The sequence below is a fragment of the Nicotiana tomentosiformis genome, chromosome 9 (genome assembly GCF_000390325.3).
Source record: "Nicotiana tomentosiformis chromosome 9, ASM39032v3, whole genome shotgun sequence".
Lineage (NCBI taxonomy): Eukaryota > Viridiplantae > Streptophyta > Magnoliopsida > Solanales > Solanaceae > Nicotiana > Nicotiana tomentosiformis.
In genome coordinates, this window is record NC_090820.1 from 78,653,470 (window position 1) to 78,670,544 (window position 17,075).

The following is a 17,075-nucleotide window of genomic DNA, read 5'->3' on the forward strand; positions in this document are numbered from 1 at the left end:
TATGACAAAAAATTGTATTCAAATTGTATATAAATTGTAGCTTTTAACCAGATTTGTATATATTATGTAAAAACAATTTAGTTACAACAATGACCTAGTGAAATTACACTAGTGGGGTCTGAGAGGATAGTGTGTACGCAGATCTTACCCCTACCCCGAGGGGTAGAGAGGTTGTTTCCGAAAGACCCTCGGCTCAAGAAGACGAAAAGAGGCAATATATCAGTACCATCAATAGAAACCATAAAACAAAGAATAACATCACCAGAACCAGAAAATAGATGAAAAGCAAAACAATAACCAGTAAATAAAACCCGACACTAAGAGGAACGAAAGAGTAGAGTGAACTCAATATTAACTACTAACAGTCTAAGACCAAATCCTAACAGACTAGCCTCACTCTAGCCTCACCCTAGTGCACCGTAGAGATATGCACAACTATCTCCTAACCTACAACCTTAATGCTTGACCTCCGCAACTTCCTGTCTAGAACCATGTCCTCGGTAAAAAAGTTTAGTTACTTCTAATAAATAAGAAAACCTAGCTAAACCGGGTGAAAAGTTTAAAATTTCGTATATACAAAAAAAAAAAAAAAAAAAAAATCCCCTAAGGCAGACCTGAATTAGAAGGGCCAGTGAAGCTTCAGATATAGGATGGTTATTAAGAATAAAAATAAGAAACATAAGCACGCACCAAATATTTAATAATCTCCAATGACAAAAAGTGCTGAATTTCATTCTTAACATGATTCCAAAGAAAAAGGCTAAACTGGGAAAAGATTTAGTAATATTATGAAATCAAAATGAGAAAATTAGAAGAAACGACATACTGAGATTTGAAACTAAACTGGAATTCTTCTGTAAACTCGCTATGAAACCAGACCGGGCAGAGGCATCTTAAATAGACAGGCCAATAGCCTCATCGACATACTGTGATTAGGTAATAGAAAAGTTTCTAAAACCAAACTGACAGATATTTACAAGTCGAATGAGAAACAAGAGAAGAAAGTGAACTAAGATTTAACTTCTAAATCAAATACCCTTAATAATGAAAATGCAGCTTCTCATACTCAAATGGAAGCCTTTTATCCTATGGGGAAAAGAAGACGATGAAAAAGAAAAATACTACAGTAGTCTAGAATGATTTGAGCAGCCCAGCAGATGAAAGACCATCGGCATGCACAGTAAACCAAGAAGCCCTTTTGTGAACCATTTCATCCACAGGCACCGACTTCTTCAAGTGTCTCGCCAACAAAACTACACCTATGATTCAGAATAATTAGGAGCGGAATCATCTTGCTAGATGGAGAATCACATGCTACCTTCTGTTCTAAGCCTTTTACGAGCGTGATCATAATTATCTGGACTAATTAATGTTGTAGCAATGGTTCCACTACTTGGGCATTTTGCAATATCAAGCTGCACTTTAACGTTGGCCTGTGATAAATCAACTCCCATAGATGCTAGTGTCTGGTTTAAGGTACTCAGCAACCTGTTCAACAGCAAGACCCAATATGTCACCAAATATAATCCAAAATCAGCAGCAGCATAACATAATGCAGATCAACAAGCAAGTTCGAACCAAAACATGCCACAGGCCCACAAGGTCCAGACGGCTACTCATGTCAGAATAATATATGCATTAGTTTGTTATTCATTTGTTCATTGTAATGAGAAGTCTGGAAAAAGTTAAAGTTGAGGCTCAAACCTCAACTTCCAGAGATCTGCTTGTTATTTGGAGGCGAATTCAGGATTTGAATTTGATGGATTTGACTTTTAAAGTTCGCAGCACTAAACTCACTGTACCTTTGAATATTATGGGTTCAGAATCTATTATTTGTTCTCACACACACACATACCATATATATATATATATATATATATATATTCCGTGTCAAAAAAACTGGGTTCAAATGAACCCGTAGCTCAAAAGCTACATCCGGCTCTGTTGTTAAACATAATACGTGTAGATAAACCTAGATTTCTATTTGATGGCTCAGGTAGAAAAGTTGGGGAGCCATGATATGTGCAGGGAAACCGGATTAATATTTGATTGCTTAGGTAAACAAGTTGGGTCACAAAATATGAGGACTTCCTTCAGGCCAATGAAATCTTTTCTGGTTAGGTACTTTATTCACAGAAAAGAATGGAGACGATGCTGCAGGTTTTACAAAAGCCATGCCTTGGAGCTCAAACAGGCTACAGTTTGCATCAAGTCTACTAGCTAATAACCACGTGACACATTAAACAAATCTGCCACTAGGCCAACTGGATCCAAGGGACTTAAAGTGATACTACTTCACATGCCTACTTCGTAGGTGTAATACAAGTTTGGTGCCATTACCAAAATTAGCGAAAATCCATGTCAAAGTTAATTGAAGTCCTGAACAATCATCTTACCTTTGAGAATACACATTTGAGATGCCAGCTTCTTCACCATCAACTTTCACTTCTTCCTGATCATTTCTACCATAGCTCGGAACATCAGAGTCGATTGCATCCTGTTTACCTGGCCAATATAATGATTGCGGCTGGGAAGTGCAATGCTCAGCATCAGGAGACAATTGAGAAGGTTGAACAGACGCATTTTCAAATAGATTACACTGCAGTGGCATGCTAAAGGCAACTGCTTCATTCGCTTCCATATGGGGATCATCTGTATATAAAGCAGCGGCACTCAAGTTCGGTTCTACAGAGTTCTGTGCACTTGTAAGTAACGTCGGGTTAATGACAATATTATCTTCATGAGTAGAGCCATTTCTGATTATTTGAGACTGTTCTACAAAGCCTTCGACAGGCCCAGAAGTGCCTCTCTGTCAACAATAAGAGAAAAACATTAGTTTCACTTTCAGAATAAGCACTACTGCAAACACCCTAAAGTTGTGCATCACTTCTTCCTAAAACAGCCTGAACTTGGGTAATTAGGCTTTCAAGGGAGGAAAAGGAAAAGAAAATGTTACGCCTCCGTTTGAACCGTAGGCAGGAGTTTCTGATAAAAAACAGCTAAAATCTGAATTTTTCCCTACTTGGAGAGCATTAGGAATAACTACTGAATTACGAATTTATTGAACAGCAACTGGGGAATACAGTACATATTTTTACTTTAATTACTGTTCAGAGAATAATATCTGCAGAGAAATTAAAGCACTCACTCAAATGATTTTATATAGGCGCAGTTTAATACTCCTGGATCAAACAAATTTTGTTTTCAAATAGTCCACTGATTTCATTATTTTCTAAAATTAAAGATTACTGCACCAAGGCATGCGATAATGACGAATATTCTCAAGAAAAAGAATAATAAGAAAGAAACTGCTGTCATTGAAAAAGAAGGAATGACATGGTTCCAATTTTCTTTTAAGAGTATTTGAGAAGAGATTTGCCAAGCCAATATACCACTACCACACAATGGTATGCAGGAAAAAGCACGGGTTTAATACATGAAGCCTTTCTGCTAGGTTTATCATAATGTCTTGCCACTTACGAAAACAATATGACGATTCAAGGAGATGCTGATCTCAAAAGAAAAAAAGAAAAAGGGAAAAACGCCTAACTACCTGACGAAAATCGAAAGTTAGCTTCTTCTTTCTGTAACCAGCAGAGGAGTTGAGAATTGAATGAAAAGTTAAAATAGAAGCTTTGCTTTTATAGGCAACAGGCATGATCGCTACTGTCGGTTACCAAAACGGAAAGGGTTTTTTCAAGAATGAAGTCTTAAGAGCGGGAATCCTAATTTCCTTTAAATTTGGAGAAGAGCTCCATATCAAAAATCATTTTAACTAACAACAATATAATCCCACAACTAGGGTATGGGGAGGGTAGTGTGTACGCAGATCTTACCCCTACATGGTAGAGAGGTTGTTTCTGATAGACCTCGGCTCAAGGAAAGAAAAAAGAAAGCAGTAACAACCAACAATAGCAACAGCAAGATAATAAGAAAACATGTAGTAATAAAGATTACCAATAACAGAATACAAGGCTATATGGGAAGACACACACTCGACTACCTACTAACCTTCTACCCTAATTCTCGCCCTCCACACTTTCTTAACAAGGATTATGTCCTCAGTGAGCTGAAGCAACGCAACGTCCTGCCTAATTACCTCTCCGGCTCTCTCCAGTACTTCTTTGGCTTACCTCAACCTCTCTTTAAACCAACCGAGGCCAACCTCTCACACCTCCTCACTGGGGCATTTGTGCTCCTCTTCTTTACATGCCCAAACCACCTAAGCCTCACTCCGTACAACATGGTAGGTCTAACAACCACTCTGTAAAACTTACCGTTAAGTTTAGGTAGCACATTCTTATCACATAAAACACCGGACGCGAGTCTCCATTTACCCACCCTGCTCATCCTCATCAATCTCCCCATTTCCTTAGATAATCGACCCAAGGTACTTGAAACTATATATCTTAAGGATTGTTATTGATCAGCATCTTCCAAGATTCGCTCGCTAATATTATACTCCCTCTATTACAATTTAAAATACACACTTTCCTTATTAGTCCGTTCCAAAAAGAATGACACATTTCTATATTTGAAAACAATTTAACTTTGAACTTTTTATTTTACCAACTTTACCCTTAATGAGAAACTTTTATAGCCACACAAATGTCATGGCCCTACAAAGCTTTTGCTCCTTGAGCTTTTAGGACCACATATTTCAAAAGTCTTTCTTTTTTTCCTTAAACTTTGTGCCAAGTCAAACTATATCATCTAAATTGAAACGGAGAGAGTAATAGAAAAGAAGAGGAATTTATCTACTAGTACTTTTTTTTTCCTAGTAGAATTCGTAAGTCTTCGTATGTATGGAAGTGGAATTGATAGCCAGTGATTCATATCAACGACACAATAGAATCCTAGATTTGGAGCGAAAGTAGCTAGGTCGAATTCTTTTAATAACATGAAAGCTAGTTGATGTCCATATCTTTTGGGATTACGACAATCAACACAAACTACTAGTAAAAAAAAATTACTACTAGTTATACGAAGCTCAACTCTTTGAAATTTCAAATGCAAAGGATAATACCAAAATAAAAGGATAATCTCAATATTTAAGATAACGCAAAGGTGAACCCAGGATTCGACGGTCATGGGGGCACTGTTACATTCAATATAAATTTATCATTGTTAATAAAGATTGGTACGGGAGCCTCTGTTAATATTTGACTAGTTCTTAAAGATATTTGCGATTATATATGGAGTTTTTGCCAGAGTTTCCAGGTGTCGGTGACCCCTCCCTACCTTGTAGGTCTGCCTCTGAGGTGATGTCTACGTAATATTCCCACAAGAATACTCAGCTTGAAATTTTTCAAATTGGATTTTGTTAAATGATAATGAATACTCTACGTGCATTTTCATAACAACCAAAGATTCAAAATTGGTTTAAAATAACGGGATCAGCAGCCCGCTAGGCCCATGAGACCAACCAGTGTTTTTGAGAGCGAGAAGTGCAAAAAAGCGACAGGGGCTCGCCTCGCTTCAAAAGCGAAGCGCACGCTTCATTGAAGTGAAGCGCAATTCTTAAAAAACATAATGTAAACCTTACAAAGACACAATATAAATAATCAAAAAGTTCAATCTAAAAACTTAAAAGTAGGTACCACCAAATCCTCCATAAACCATAAACTGAAAATATAACATATATAAATATAACATATATATATAATAATTAATTTTATAAACTAAAATACATATTAAAATTAATAAATAAGAAGAATAAAGGGGGGGAAAAAACCAGCGCATGCCCTAGCTGTGCGTTGGAGGAGAAAAAATGAAAAAGAGGAGAAGAGGAGATATCCTAATTGAAACCCTAGCTAGTTGTTGCTGCTAACGTTGGGAAGGAAAAAGAATGGTCTTTTCACTTTGGGTCTGTTTTGTATAATAAAAACGACCCAAACTTTTTTTAAAAAAAATGACCCCTCTGAACAAAAGCGAGCGCTTCTGCGCTTCTCACTTCTGGGTCACTTCGCGCTTTCTTGGCTGAAGCGATCGCTTCTGCTGGTCGGGTCGCCTCAGTTAGGAAAAAGCGACGGCTTCTCGCTAAAAGCGACGAAGCGCTCGCTTTTCAAAACACTGAGACCAACGAAATTTAGAGTCTCAATTGCTCCAAGTATACATGTTGTCTTTATTCGTACTTCAAGAAATATCAACCCAAATCAAAGATTAATTATTTAAGTTTACCACGGATTTAAATTAAAGTCCAAATGTTATTTGGGCTAGTCCATTTAGTTTGACTCCAAAAGATGAGCCCATTTTACTAGCCCAGATTCTAAATAGCTATTAGCTCATCTTGAAGCCCAACCTTATGTCATGCGTCAAGTAATGTGGCGATCCAAGTCAAATAAATGAGCCAATGAAATCATGCCACAAGAAAAAGTGGCATGTCGAGTCAACAACTAATAGAATCATGGCAAGTGTGTAGAGCTTGTCACTGGAGCAATGTGATTGGTCAATTCAAATGCACCAATCAAATCAGAGTCAATCTACACACAACTTCACTCCCTACAACTATAAAAGATGTCTTGATAAACCTAGAAAGGCATCAGAAGCATAAGCAAGCTACTAGAGAGTGCTCTGAAGATTAACATTTCAAAGAATTCTCCACAATCATTCAAAGATTCAAAGCAAAGATCAAGAACAAATCAAGATTCGAAGCGCGACCAAGCTAAAGACTATTTACTCAGTAGCATTGAATCAAAGTTCATCATTCATCTAAGTGCTCATAGAGAATAATTCAGATCATGTTCAAGATGGTGATTCCTCACTTGTGGGACTTTACTGGGTCGTTATTCAAGGCGGTGATTCAAGGCAGCTTTTCAAACCCTTGAATGAAAATAAAAGTTAAACATATTTTATATTTCTATGGGGAAGAATCAAAGGATTATTACAGAGATTGTAACATTTATCATATTTTGAAATCAAATACTACAATTGTTACTCAATTTTCCTCCCTTAATTATTTTTTTAATTGTCAAATTGATGATGAATGTTGGATTCTTGTGGCTTGGCGGAGACGCCACAAAATAAGTTTATAAAGGGAATCAAGTAAACAATTGACGAGAAGAAAAATGGTGAAAAGGCCCAAGAAGCAACGGGTAAAGAAGAATTTGAAGAAAGCAAAACTGGAGAAGAATCACTATTAAAGGCTACGTTGTCCAGTGATTTGCAAGGAATTTTGTAAACAATAAATTTTCGCATCTAGAAAAATAATAATCAAAATAGAAAAATTGAGTAACAAATACAGTATTTTATTTTCAATATATGATGAATGTAACAATCTCTATAATATTCTTTGATTCATCCCAAAAGATATATAAAATGTGTTGAACTTTGATTTTAATTCAAGTGCTTGAAAAGCTTGGTCTAAAATCTCGAATGTGATTTGAATTATCTGCCACAAACACTTGGACGAATGATGAACTTTGATTCAATGCTACGAGCAAATAGTCCTTAGCTTGGTCGCGTCTCAAATCTTGATTTGTTCTTTGCTCTTTACTTTAAATCTTTGAATGTTTGTGGAGAGTTCTTTGAAATGTTAATCTTCATAGTTCTCTCTAGGAGCTTGCCAATGCTTTTGATGCTTTTCTAGGCTCATGAAGACCTATATTTATAGTTGTAGGGAGTGAAGAAGTTGTGTAGATGGACTCTAATTTGATTGATCCATTTGAATTGACTAATCACACTGCTCCAATGACAAGCTACATAGTTGGCACGATCCATAACGTAATAAGTTAGAAGAAGACTACAACTCTCTTCTCCGTCTTTGGGACTCTACTATTTCTATAGCTCATTTGTTTTAATCATCTTTGTCTACTAAGTTATATTTTGTCCTTTTTTATTTTTCTGATATTTGACGTCTTAAATTGTACTTTTTCCAAGACAAACTTTTTCCCAAGATTTAGTCCATCTTCTATTGTTGTTGCAAGCTGGTACCATTGGCTTAATTACATGTTTCTAACATATGTAATCAAATTAAGTAAAAAAATTGTATCTAATCAAACTTTGATTGTTCAAAATCGCAGGTTCAGACGATATTCAATCATCTTAACATCGATAAACAAGTAACCATACAACAATCCACCTAGATCATTCATGGGAACTTGTACTTTATTCTTTCATATGCAATTATTTATGCAAAACTTTAATAATATCGATATTACTTGACAAAAAAAAGTAAACTATTGACTCGGCATACACGAGCAACGCACGTGCCTATATATTAGTATATATAGAAGTTAAATTAATGCCTTAAACTCTATGCCCAGTCAAATACTAATTAAGAAGGAATGGAGAGAGCATCTTAGTAACGGTAAGTCCACCTTAACCATCTTCGGTCTCAAGGTGTAAAGGAGTTAGCAAGGTGCAAAGACTTGACTTAAATTGTACTTTTTCCAAGACAAACTTTTTCCCAAGATTTAGTCCATCTTCTATTGTTGTTGGTCATAACCAGAAACAGTCTACAACAAGCAAATGTTGGACCAAAAGCCATACAAACATTCTGAAGCTCATAGCAGAAAAGCTGGAGATCGTCCTTGAATAAGGACAGCAAACTGCTGTATTGATGTTAATAGTAGTACAACAGAAGAAAACATGATAAAATTTTGTTATATTACCAAGCAAAGAAAGTAACTTCGTGAGCGAGACAGGAACAGGAGAGCTGTATGCAAAATACTCCACATTACGTAAGAGTCTAAAAGTGAATTAAGTATCACAAAGATCTTACCCATGGCATCAACTTCGAGGGTTCTGCACTCCATCCTTGGTGGGTTCCCTCATACCACTGTAATTTCTCTTGTAAAAACTGGATATACTGTATAACCTGCAATTTTGTATTAAATCCTGCAGCTTATCCTTGTGACGACATAGTAAAAAAAACTGAATAAGCAGCAACATAGGGAAGAAAGTGAAATGTCACAACTCACACCTCTAACAAGAATGAAGCTCTGTCTCTCTTCTGATCATTTTCAGGTATGAGATCCCTTAGAGCCTGAAATCTGTAAAATATTAAGTATTAGTCAGCATTGGGAAGGAGAATGCTGAAGACGCGCCTGAAGACTACTTCTGTTATGTGATGTATGAAAACAACAATGTTGATTAATATTTTGATCCTTTACTATGTCTGAAATCGTTATTCATTAAATCACGAACAACAATGTTGATCCTTTTCTGCAAAATAACCAAAAAGTTATGTGCATGTAAACCATCTGCAGCCTTCCATGCTGGTTGACTATATTCAGTTTTCTTACTTTGAGGTATACACAGAAGGGTTCTCAGTCATTACAGTGAGATAGTCACAAAATGCCATTTTATAGGCTAACAACCAACTAAAAGGCTAGTTCAACAACTCAGTCAAGTGTCCTACATTGATGGAGGAAATGTGTTGTTGTCCCCGTATATAGTCTTGAGCAATTCTCACTTCATGAGCGCTCTAGGGGTCAGTTAGGATCAAGGTCCATTTCTTGTCATAGTATTAAAGTCAGACCCATCCCAATTCTTGGTTTACCCAATGAAGGAACCATTTTAACTACGCAGAAGTCCGAGCAAATTCGCAAAGGTGATTACGTACACCGATTGTTCGTCCACTTCAAACGCTCAAAACAAACCATTTTCCGTGTGAAATGACAGGGATCCCCAACTTCTCTTTATTAAGAAAGTCAGTTGTCTACTATAATTAGATTAAGATCGTAAATACATAAGCTTCTAATCGGAGCGAAGGGCTAGGCAGGTAGTATGGGCCCTCTGATTTCTAGCTATGTGTTGTGCGGCTCCCGCGAAGTTTTATCATCAATATGATGATTGGAGTGGAAACCAGAAGCACGACTGGGGTCCTCGTGGTCCAAGATAGTCAAATCATCAATAACAGTAACGTAAGCATGAGACTTTTTGGTAGTATCCGGCTTTAGAAAAAAAATGAAAAATCACAAGGAAACATTATGAAAAGCAAAATATATCGCTCCAAGACACACGACAAGACCTTCGATCTCTCTTTCTCCATAATTTATATGGAAATTGGAAAAAATCAACCACTCAAAGCTGACCTCAAAATGTTCCGCGAATCTGGAAAGATTGCCTCAGTTCGGATTGTTCTCTGCAACTCGGGAACATGTTTTGGAAGCTCTTTGAACCGCTTGCTCTGATCGCTCCAAACGGTTGCAGAGTTTGGTGGCCCGAAATTGACCTGGCTTCGCCAAAAGGCCTCATTTCTAAAAGCTCAGCTCGCGAGGCGTCCCTCTCGCAAACAAAGACAGGCCCAATTGGATTCAAGCGGTGATAAGGATAAGTGTTTGATTGCGAGGATGTGAATACATCCTCGATGATTGACATCTAAGGTGGATTATCACCTAAATAAGAAATTTTTTATCACCTAATTTACAAATCGATTTGTCTCTTTTCGTTTTCTTGAGCCGAGGGTCTTCCGGAAACAGCCTCCCTACCCCGATGCGTACACTCTACCCTCCCCAGACCCCACTAGTGTGATTTTACTAGGTGGTTGTTGTTGTTGTTGCAAACAAATGTGCAGGTCAAATTTTTCTCAAAAAAGGTATATGCTTCAATTGCATGGACGGAAGATTGTTTAGGCAATTTCCGAAACATATTGAAAATGGGCTGTTATCTCCATATATAGTCTTACACAGTCCTCATCTCATAAGTTAGCTTTTGGGGTTGATTTAGACCAAAGATCCATTTCTTATCAAAAGGATATTTTCAAATTTGGAAAGAGATAATGAACAAATATAGGAGACTCAAAGAATGCATTGAGGACTATTCAAACTTTTCCAAATGCAAGCAATAACCATATACATTACACAAATACGAGAGTGGGAGTCCAATACGACTACAAAATAATACTCACCCCAGTGATCCTTTTTATGTGTTTGTCTAGCCATGAAGTTCAAGATGTTAACTTCATTTATGTTTATATTAGCAGTAACGGAAGACCATATAAAGTAATAATTGAAAAGATAATTTAACAAAGATTCCATCACATCAAAGTTCAAACCAAATAAACTTGAATATTTGAAAGCGTACAAGTATAATACTCCCTCTGTGTCAATTTATGTGACAATGACACATTTCTATTTCAAAACAATTTAAATTTAAACTTTGTTTTACCCTTAATAAGATGATTTATAGCTACACAGTGTCTATTTTTTACTCTAGACCACTAGTTTCAAAAGTATTTCTTTCTTTCTAAAACTCTGCGTTTAGGAAAACACAATCACATAAATTGTGACTGAGGGAGTAATACGATTTAGTGGAATGATGTCATTCATTATAAGATGTCCAGAATTGAATAAATAATAGACTTGCCTCTCGTTAATTTTGATCCTCCTTCGCTGCTCCGTCTCAGAATGCTTTGAACGATGAGAATTTCCCTTCCTATCATTGCTCTTCCCTGTCACCCTCAAAATATCAAACCCCACAATAAAATTTATCAGACCAAAAAAAAAAAACAAATCCCAATAGCAGTTAGCTTTACAATAATGTATCCTTATATAAACAAAAGTTGTAGGTTATATACACTTACCATACAATGCTTTTCTTACACCATTAGTGTAATATAATAGTAAATTACTTACCATTTATTCTAGCTTATCAATTAATGTTATTAAATAAAGTTATCTGTAAGTACTTATTGAATTTAAGTTATATATACTAACAGTGGAACGTTTTTCTTATACCATCGTGTAATATAACCCATTATAGCAAGTTACCTACCAGTTATTCTATGTTACTAATTAATACTGTAAAACAAGGTTACCTGCAATTACTTTTTAAAAGACCAACTTGTGTAAATATGTCTTAGACCCAGTGCAATAGTGCATAGAACTTAAACTCAACAAAAGTTTATATGTAACAGTTACAACTCAATATAATCTGTTCTAGCAGATTTCTTACTATTTATTCTAGTTTACCAATTAATGTTATTAAAAAGACTTACCTGCAATTACTTTTTAAATGATCGGATTGTGTAAATATTTGTAAACCTTATATACACTGACAGTACAATACTTTTCTGAGTGTATAACATGTTATAGCAAGCTACTTACGATTTGTTCTAGGTTACCGATTAATGCTATCATATAGAGTTACCAATAATTAATTTTGAGTTTAAGTTATTTAATAAAGGTAATTGCATGTAACTCTAGATAATAAACATTTTAATTAGCAAACTAGAAAATGGCAAGTAACATACTATAATAAGTTAATTTAGATTGACGGAGTAAATTTCAGCGGATCCAGGATTCGAAGGTTGCGGGTGCCACCATGTTATGCATACAGTATACATGTCAGTAGCTACAAAGACAAATTAGGAATAATGGGTCGGTTCAGCTAGTTTTTGGTTAATTTGAATAGGCCTTTCATTCACAAAACAAATAAGTTCGATTTTAGTTCAATTTTTTAACGCTTAATTTAAACACATTCTAAATAAAAATTCAAAAGAAAAATAACATTTCATGAAAGAGCGCCTCCAATATAAATATTTGCTTAAAGAGTACCTTAACTACACTATATATTCTTTGTTTGACTAGATTAATTTACTTGTATTGTTCTTTGTTTATTTTTCCATCTTAATTGTTGAGTTATATGACAATTATTTTCAAAGAAAAACCTTCAACATTCAACCTATGATATTCGACTCAAAACGACTATCAATCAAGCCATTTAATTTTTTTCAAAACCCAATAGAAGATATTGCTCAAATTATATTCCAATATATAAATTAATATCGTTTCATTAAAAATAAAGAAATTATATGCTAATTAAAATCAATTCAAATTACCTATAGAAAATAATTGTTCATAAAGAAAGGTATAATGATAGAAACAAAATGAGTACTGAAAGTTAAGAAAATGAAGAAGAGAGGTTTAGCAAGTAATAAAAGGAAAGAAACAACCGAAAAAGAAGGAAAAGTGGTGAGGCCTAAGGGCTCAACTGAAAATGAAAGAAATCGTAATAAGTAGAAAAAAGGAAAAATCAAAGGAGCTACTCCAACAGGGAATGGAACTTGCATTCATGGCCCAAGAAAGCCTTCAAAGGGAAGGCTGAACCAATGTCACCCGCTTCCACTTTGTGACTGACTTTTGGGTGACACTCTATCCATTTATATGTTTCCTCGCTGAGATATTATGTGCATAGTAAGAATTTTAACGAAGCAAGCAGGTGCCGTGTTACCCCTACCTCGTAAGGTAGATCCGCCCCTGAATTTTCACTACACTGCACGTGCATATAACTTAAATACATTACTTTGTAAATGACCTGATTAAGTAAATTTATATTTTTCGAGCATAGAACTTAAAATCATAAACAAATACCCTTTTGAGAAGAGCCATCAGGAGTTCTGGAAGAAAACTCCTCATCATCCTCTTCGTCATCTTCATGGTGAGTTTTCACAGTTCTCACCATTTTGCAATTCCTCAGCGCACAATTATCTGAAACCAAACAACATAATTATCAGTCTAAACAAGTTTACATAGTACTTTAATAAAAGAACAAAAAAGAATACTAAACTGTTTAGAGAATAAGATTATACGGAGAGACTGACGATTTCGGTAAGGCTCCGATTATCGGAGTATATTCTCGAAACTTGGAGTGATTTCGGAAATTACGAATATGGTATGATGAAAAAACATAAAAGAATATATATGTATGATGAAAAACAAAAAGCGGAAAGGAATGAATATGTGTGCAGAACTATGCTGTACAGCGAAATGTTGGAAACCCTAGACAATTAAGTGGATGTTGGTGCAGGGTTGTGCATGGATCCGATTAGATCGGATTTAGGCATTTTGGATTCTAGAAAATGCAATCCGAATCCGATCCGAATTAATATTGGATCGGATCGAATTTTAAAGTTTGAATCGGATCGGATTATTATGCCTCAAAGTTGCAAACTCATATGTATATTTTCTTTGTAAAAGATGCAGTACAGTAAGAAAAATTCATGTTTATACAATTATGAGAGTACTATGGTACCAATAGAGCTAAATCTATCAATTGTAAAGGTAATAACTTGAAGAAAAATATAAAGGAAGTACTAATTATCCGAATTAAAGTTTAAAATTTATACATGACCTAATAATTTCGAATTTCGGATCGTATTAAAATTATACCAATCCGAATCCGATCCGAAATCCGAAATTTTAATAAACACAATCCGAAATTCGATCCAATCCGAAATCCAAAATTGAATGGATCGATTCGGATTTCGGATATCCAATCCAAATGAACAACCCTATGTTGGTGTAATGGTTGGTGCTAAAACTGCATCCCATTTATTTATTTGTTTGTTTTTATTTATTTATGTAAGGTAATGTTACTTATTTATTTGTTTGTTTTTATTTATTTATTTATTTATTTAAGGTAATGGTTTAGTTACTTCTTTTTTTTTTAGATTTGTTTTATTAATAAAACCAGTAGTCGCGGTCAATATTAAAAAATATTAATTAAATTAAATTATGATCAGACTTGTTTAAATAAATTAGATCGTATTGATTTAATAAATTTCAATTGTCATTTTATTTGTCAATGTGATATACCTAATAATAAAATCGCTATTAAATTAAAGGGACTTATATAGTCATTGAATAACTTTTTTATTCTATATTTTTCTTTATTCTATTATCCAATGTTTAGTATTTTCACATTACTAATAAAAAAATTTATTAGCATATTACTTTATTTAATATTTTTTTCTACCAATTTTTTTTATAATATAATAGAAGATATATATTTTATTACTCTTAAAATATTTTTTTATTTTAAATTTTATCCTATTGTTCTCGATAATATTATCTGAATTTTAATGAATAAAATCTTTATTAAATTAAAGAGAGTTGTATAGTCATTGAATAACTTTTTTGTTATGTATTTTTCTTTATTACATTATCAAATATTTAGTATTATTGCATTATTAATAGAAACTTTATTAGCATATTACTTTGTTTAATATTTTTGTCTACTAATTTCTTTTTATAATATAATAGAAGATGTATATTTTATTACTCTTAAAATATTTTTTTATTTAAAATTTTATCTTATTATTCTCAATGATACTATCTGAAATTTAATGAATAAAATCTCTATTAAATTAATGAGACTTATATAGGCATAGAATAACTTTTTTATTCTTTATTTTTCTTTATTATATTATCCAATATTTGGTATTATTGCATTGTTAATAGAAACGTTTATTAGCATATTACTTTAAAAAATTTGTATACTACTTTCTTTTTATAATATAATAGAAGATATATATTTTTTTTATTTTATATTTTATTATTCTCAATAATATTTTCTGAATAAAAAAAAATTAAAAATAAAAACAAAAATTATTTTAAAAAATAAAGAAATTTTAAATTGGCAGTTTTTTTATTTTTTGTAATTTTAGTTTTTTATCTTATACAACAAAACATCAACTTAGTAGTAATCCCACTAGTGGGGTCTGGGGAGGGTAGAGTGTACGCAGACCTTACCCCTACCCCGGGGGTAGAGAGGCTATTTTCGGGAGACTCTCGGCTCTAGTTTTTTATTTTATAATAACCTGAAAACTCCAACTTGAAACTATTTTCCAATTTGAATGGATAATTTTTTTTCAACTTTTTTTATTATAAAATATTTTATTTATTATTTTATTAAATTCAAAACAATAACCAATAACTAATTATTAACTACTTATGCTATGTGAATTTTTTCTAGGCTGTCACTTTGCTCAAGGATAGGGTTTTTTCTCTTCTTTTAATAATATATAGATAGATATAGATGAGCGGTCAACCTAATTACATGTCCAGAGAGTTTGTAGTTCTGCCCAACACCAGTAGTATGTGGGATGTCCTTCATGTAACCTAACACCCAATCACCTCTATTGTTCCTGAAAACTCCCCAACTCCCCATACTCATGTTTTTGGACATGCAGTTCCGTCAGTGTTGAGTTTGTAGGAGCCACTTGGTGGGGGTTTCCGTTTGATATAGGTTGTAGTTGTGATTTTTCTGTCATTGTGATGCACTGCTACATGGTAGTATTTTGTAGCTCTAGCAATGGTTTGGTCAACAGAGGTGTAGTTTCTCTTTTTTTTTAAAGACATTGTTGTTCCTAGTGAGCCAGATGCTCCAAAAACAGAAAGGCATAAGGGATTTCCAGTCAACTGAGCCATTGAAAGGCATGTTTTTAACCTTATTCCAGGTTTGTTCCTAATCATTCATGGAAAAGGAAAGGTGGGGGTAGCAAGCATGATTAGTACACTCATGTGACCAATTCAACCAGAAAGTTTTTGCATTGATGCAATAAAAGAAAATGTGATTGATATCTTCTATTTTTGAGTTGCAAAAATAGCATATGGGGTTGACATTTAAGCCAATGTTGTTTAGGTGTTTTCTAACATTCTGTTTTGTTGCATTAGCCATGTGAACATTTTAATTTTATTTGGAACTTTGAGTTTCCAAATCCAACTAAAGTGGTCATCCTGGCCATTATTGTGGTCCAATTCAGAGTTAATGAGCTAGTAGGCTGATTTTGTGCTAAAAATCCCATTACCAGTGAAGTTCCAGATAAGCTTATCATCAGTATTGGTAGTAGCAGGGATGAATGTGGATTGAATAACATTGGTTATGTCCATGTGAATGGTGTATTATATGGCGTTGAGGTACAATTCCCCATTAAAATGTATGGAGTTAATTTTTAAGGTCAGACCATTGTTATGCTAGAGGCCATGTAGAATGGAGCTTAGTGATTGCATATTGGGGATCTAGTTATCAGTTAGAAAGTTGACTATATCCCCTTTATGGACAATCTATCTAGAAGCATCAATACATACCTTCCATCCCTCTTGTATGCATTTCCAAGTCCTAGTCTTTGCTTTTGTCCTGCCCTACCTTCCACTACAGTGCTTCCCCATTAAGACCCTAACCCAGACTGTGTCAGTATTTTGGTAATGTGCCCCAGGCCAGGCTGGCTTTATTTTTCATTTAGGCTTGTTGTAAGCCAAGACCCCCCATGTTCTTTGGCTTAGTGACAGTATCCTATTTGATTAGGTGTATTTTCCTTTTTTCTATTGTGGTGCCCCATTTAAAGTGTC

General features: G+C 34.4%; 1 protein-coding gene across 3 annotated transcripts; it reads right to left on the bottom strand.

Annotated features, from left to right (window-relative positions):
* Positions 1–826: 826 nt before the first annotated feature.
* On the bottom strand, positions 827–13,772 carry LOC104091151 (transcription factor BIM2). 3 transcript variants are annotated; one of them, XM_009596429.4, is made up of 7 exons: positions 13,547–13,772; positions 13,317–13,433; positions 11,311–11,395; positions 8,924–8,993; positions 8,723–8,818; positions 2,397–2,809; positions 827–1,488 (listed from the first exon to the last, which is right to left on the bottom strand). In XM_009596429.4, exons 2-7 carry the CDS (start codon positions 13,405–13,407, stop codon positions 1,308–1,310), a joined length of 936 nt encoding a protein of 311 aa, XP_009594724.1. In that variant the 5' UTR covers positions 13,408–13,433; positions 13,547–13,772; the 3' UTR covers positions 827–1,307. The 3 variants fall into 3 exon arrangements, with proteins under 3 accessions (XP_009594724.1, XP_009594725.1, XP_009594726.1); XM_009596430.4 differs by having other exon boundaries at positions 13,513–13,704; XM_009596431.4 differs by having other exon boundaries at positions 13,535–13,673.
* Between the last annotated feature and the right edge of the window lie 3,303 nt (positions 13,773–17,075).

Coding starts and splice junctions, on each gene's coding strand:
- LOC104091151 (XM_009596429.4), bottom strand. CDS start 13,407: ATGGTGAGAACTGTGAAAACTCACCATGAAGATGACGAAGAGGATGAT. Junction 8,994..11,310: donor AGGATCAAAATTAACGAGAG/GCAAGTCTATTA, acceptor AATATTTTACAG/ATTTCAGGCTCTAAGGGATC. Junction 1,489..2,396: donor TCAAATGTGTATTCTCAAAG/GTAAGATGATTG, acceptor GCTGTTGAACAG/GTTGCTGAGTACCTTAAACC.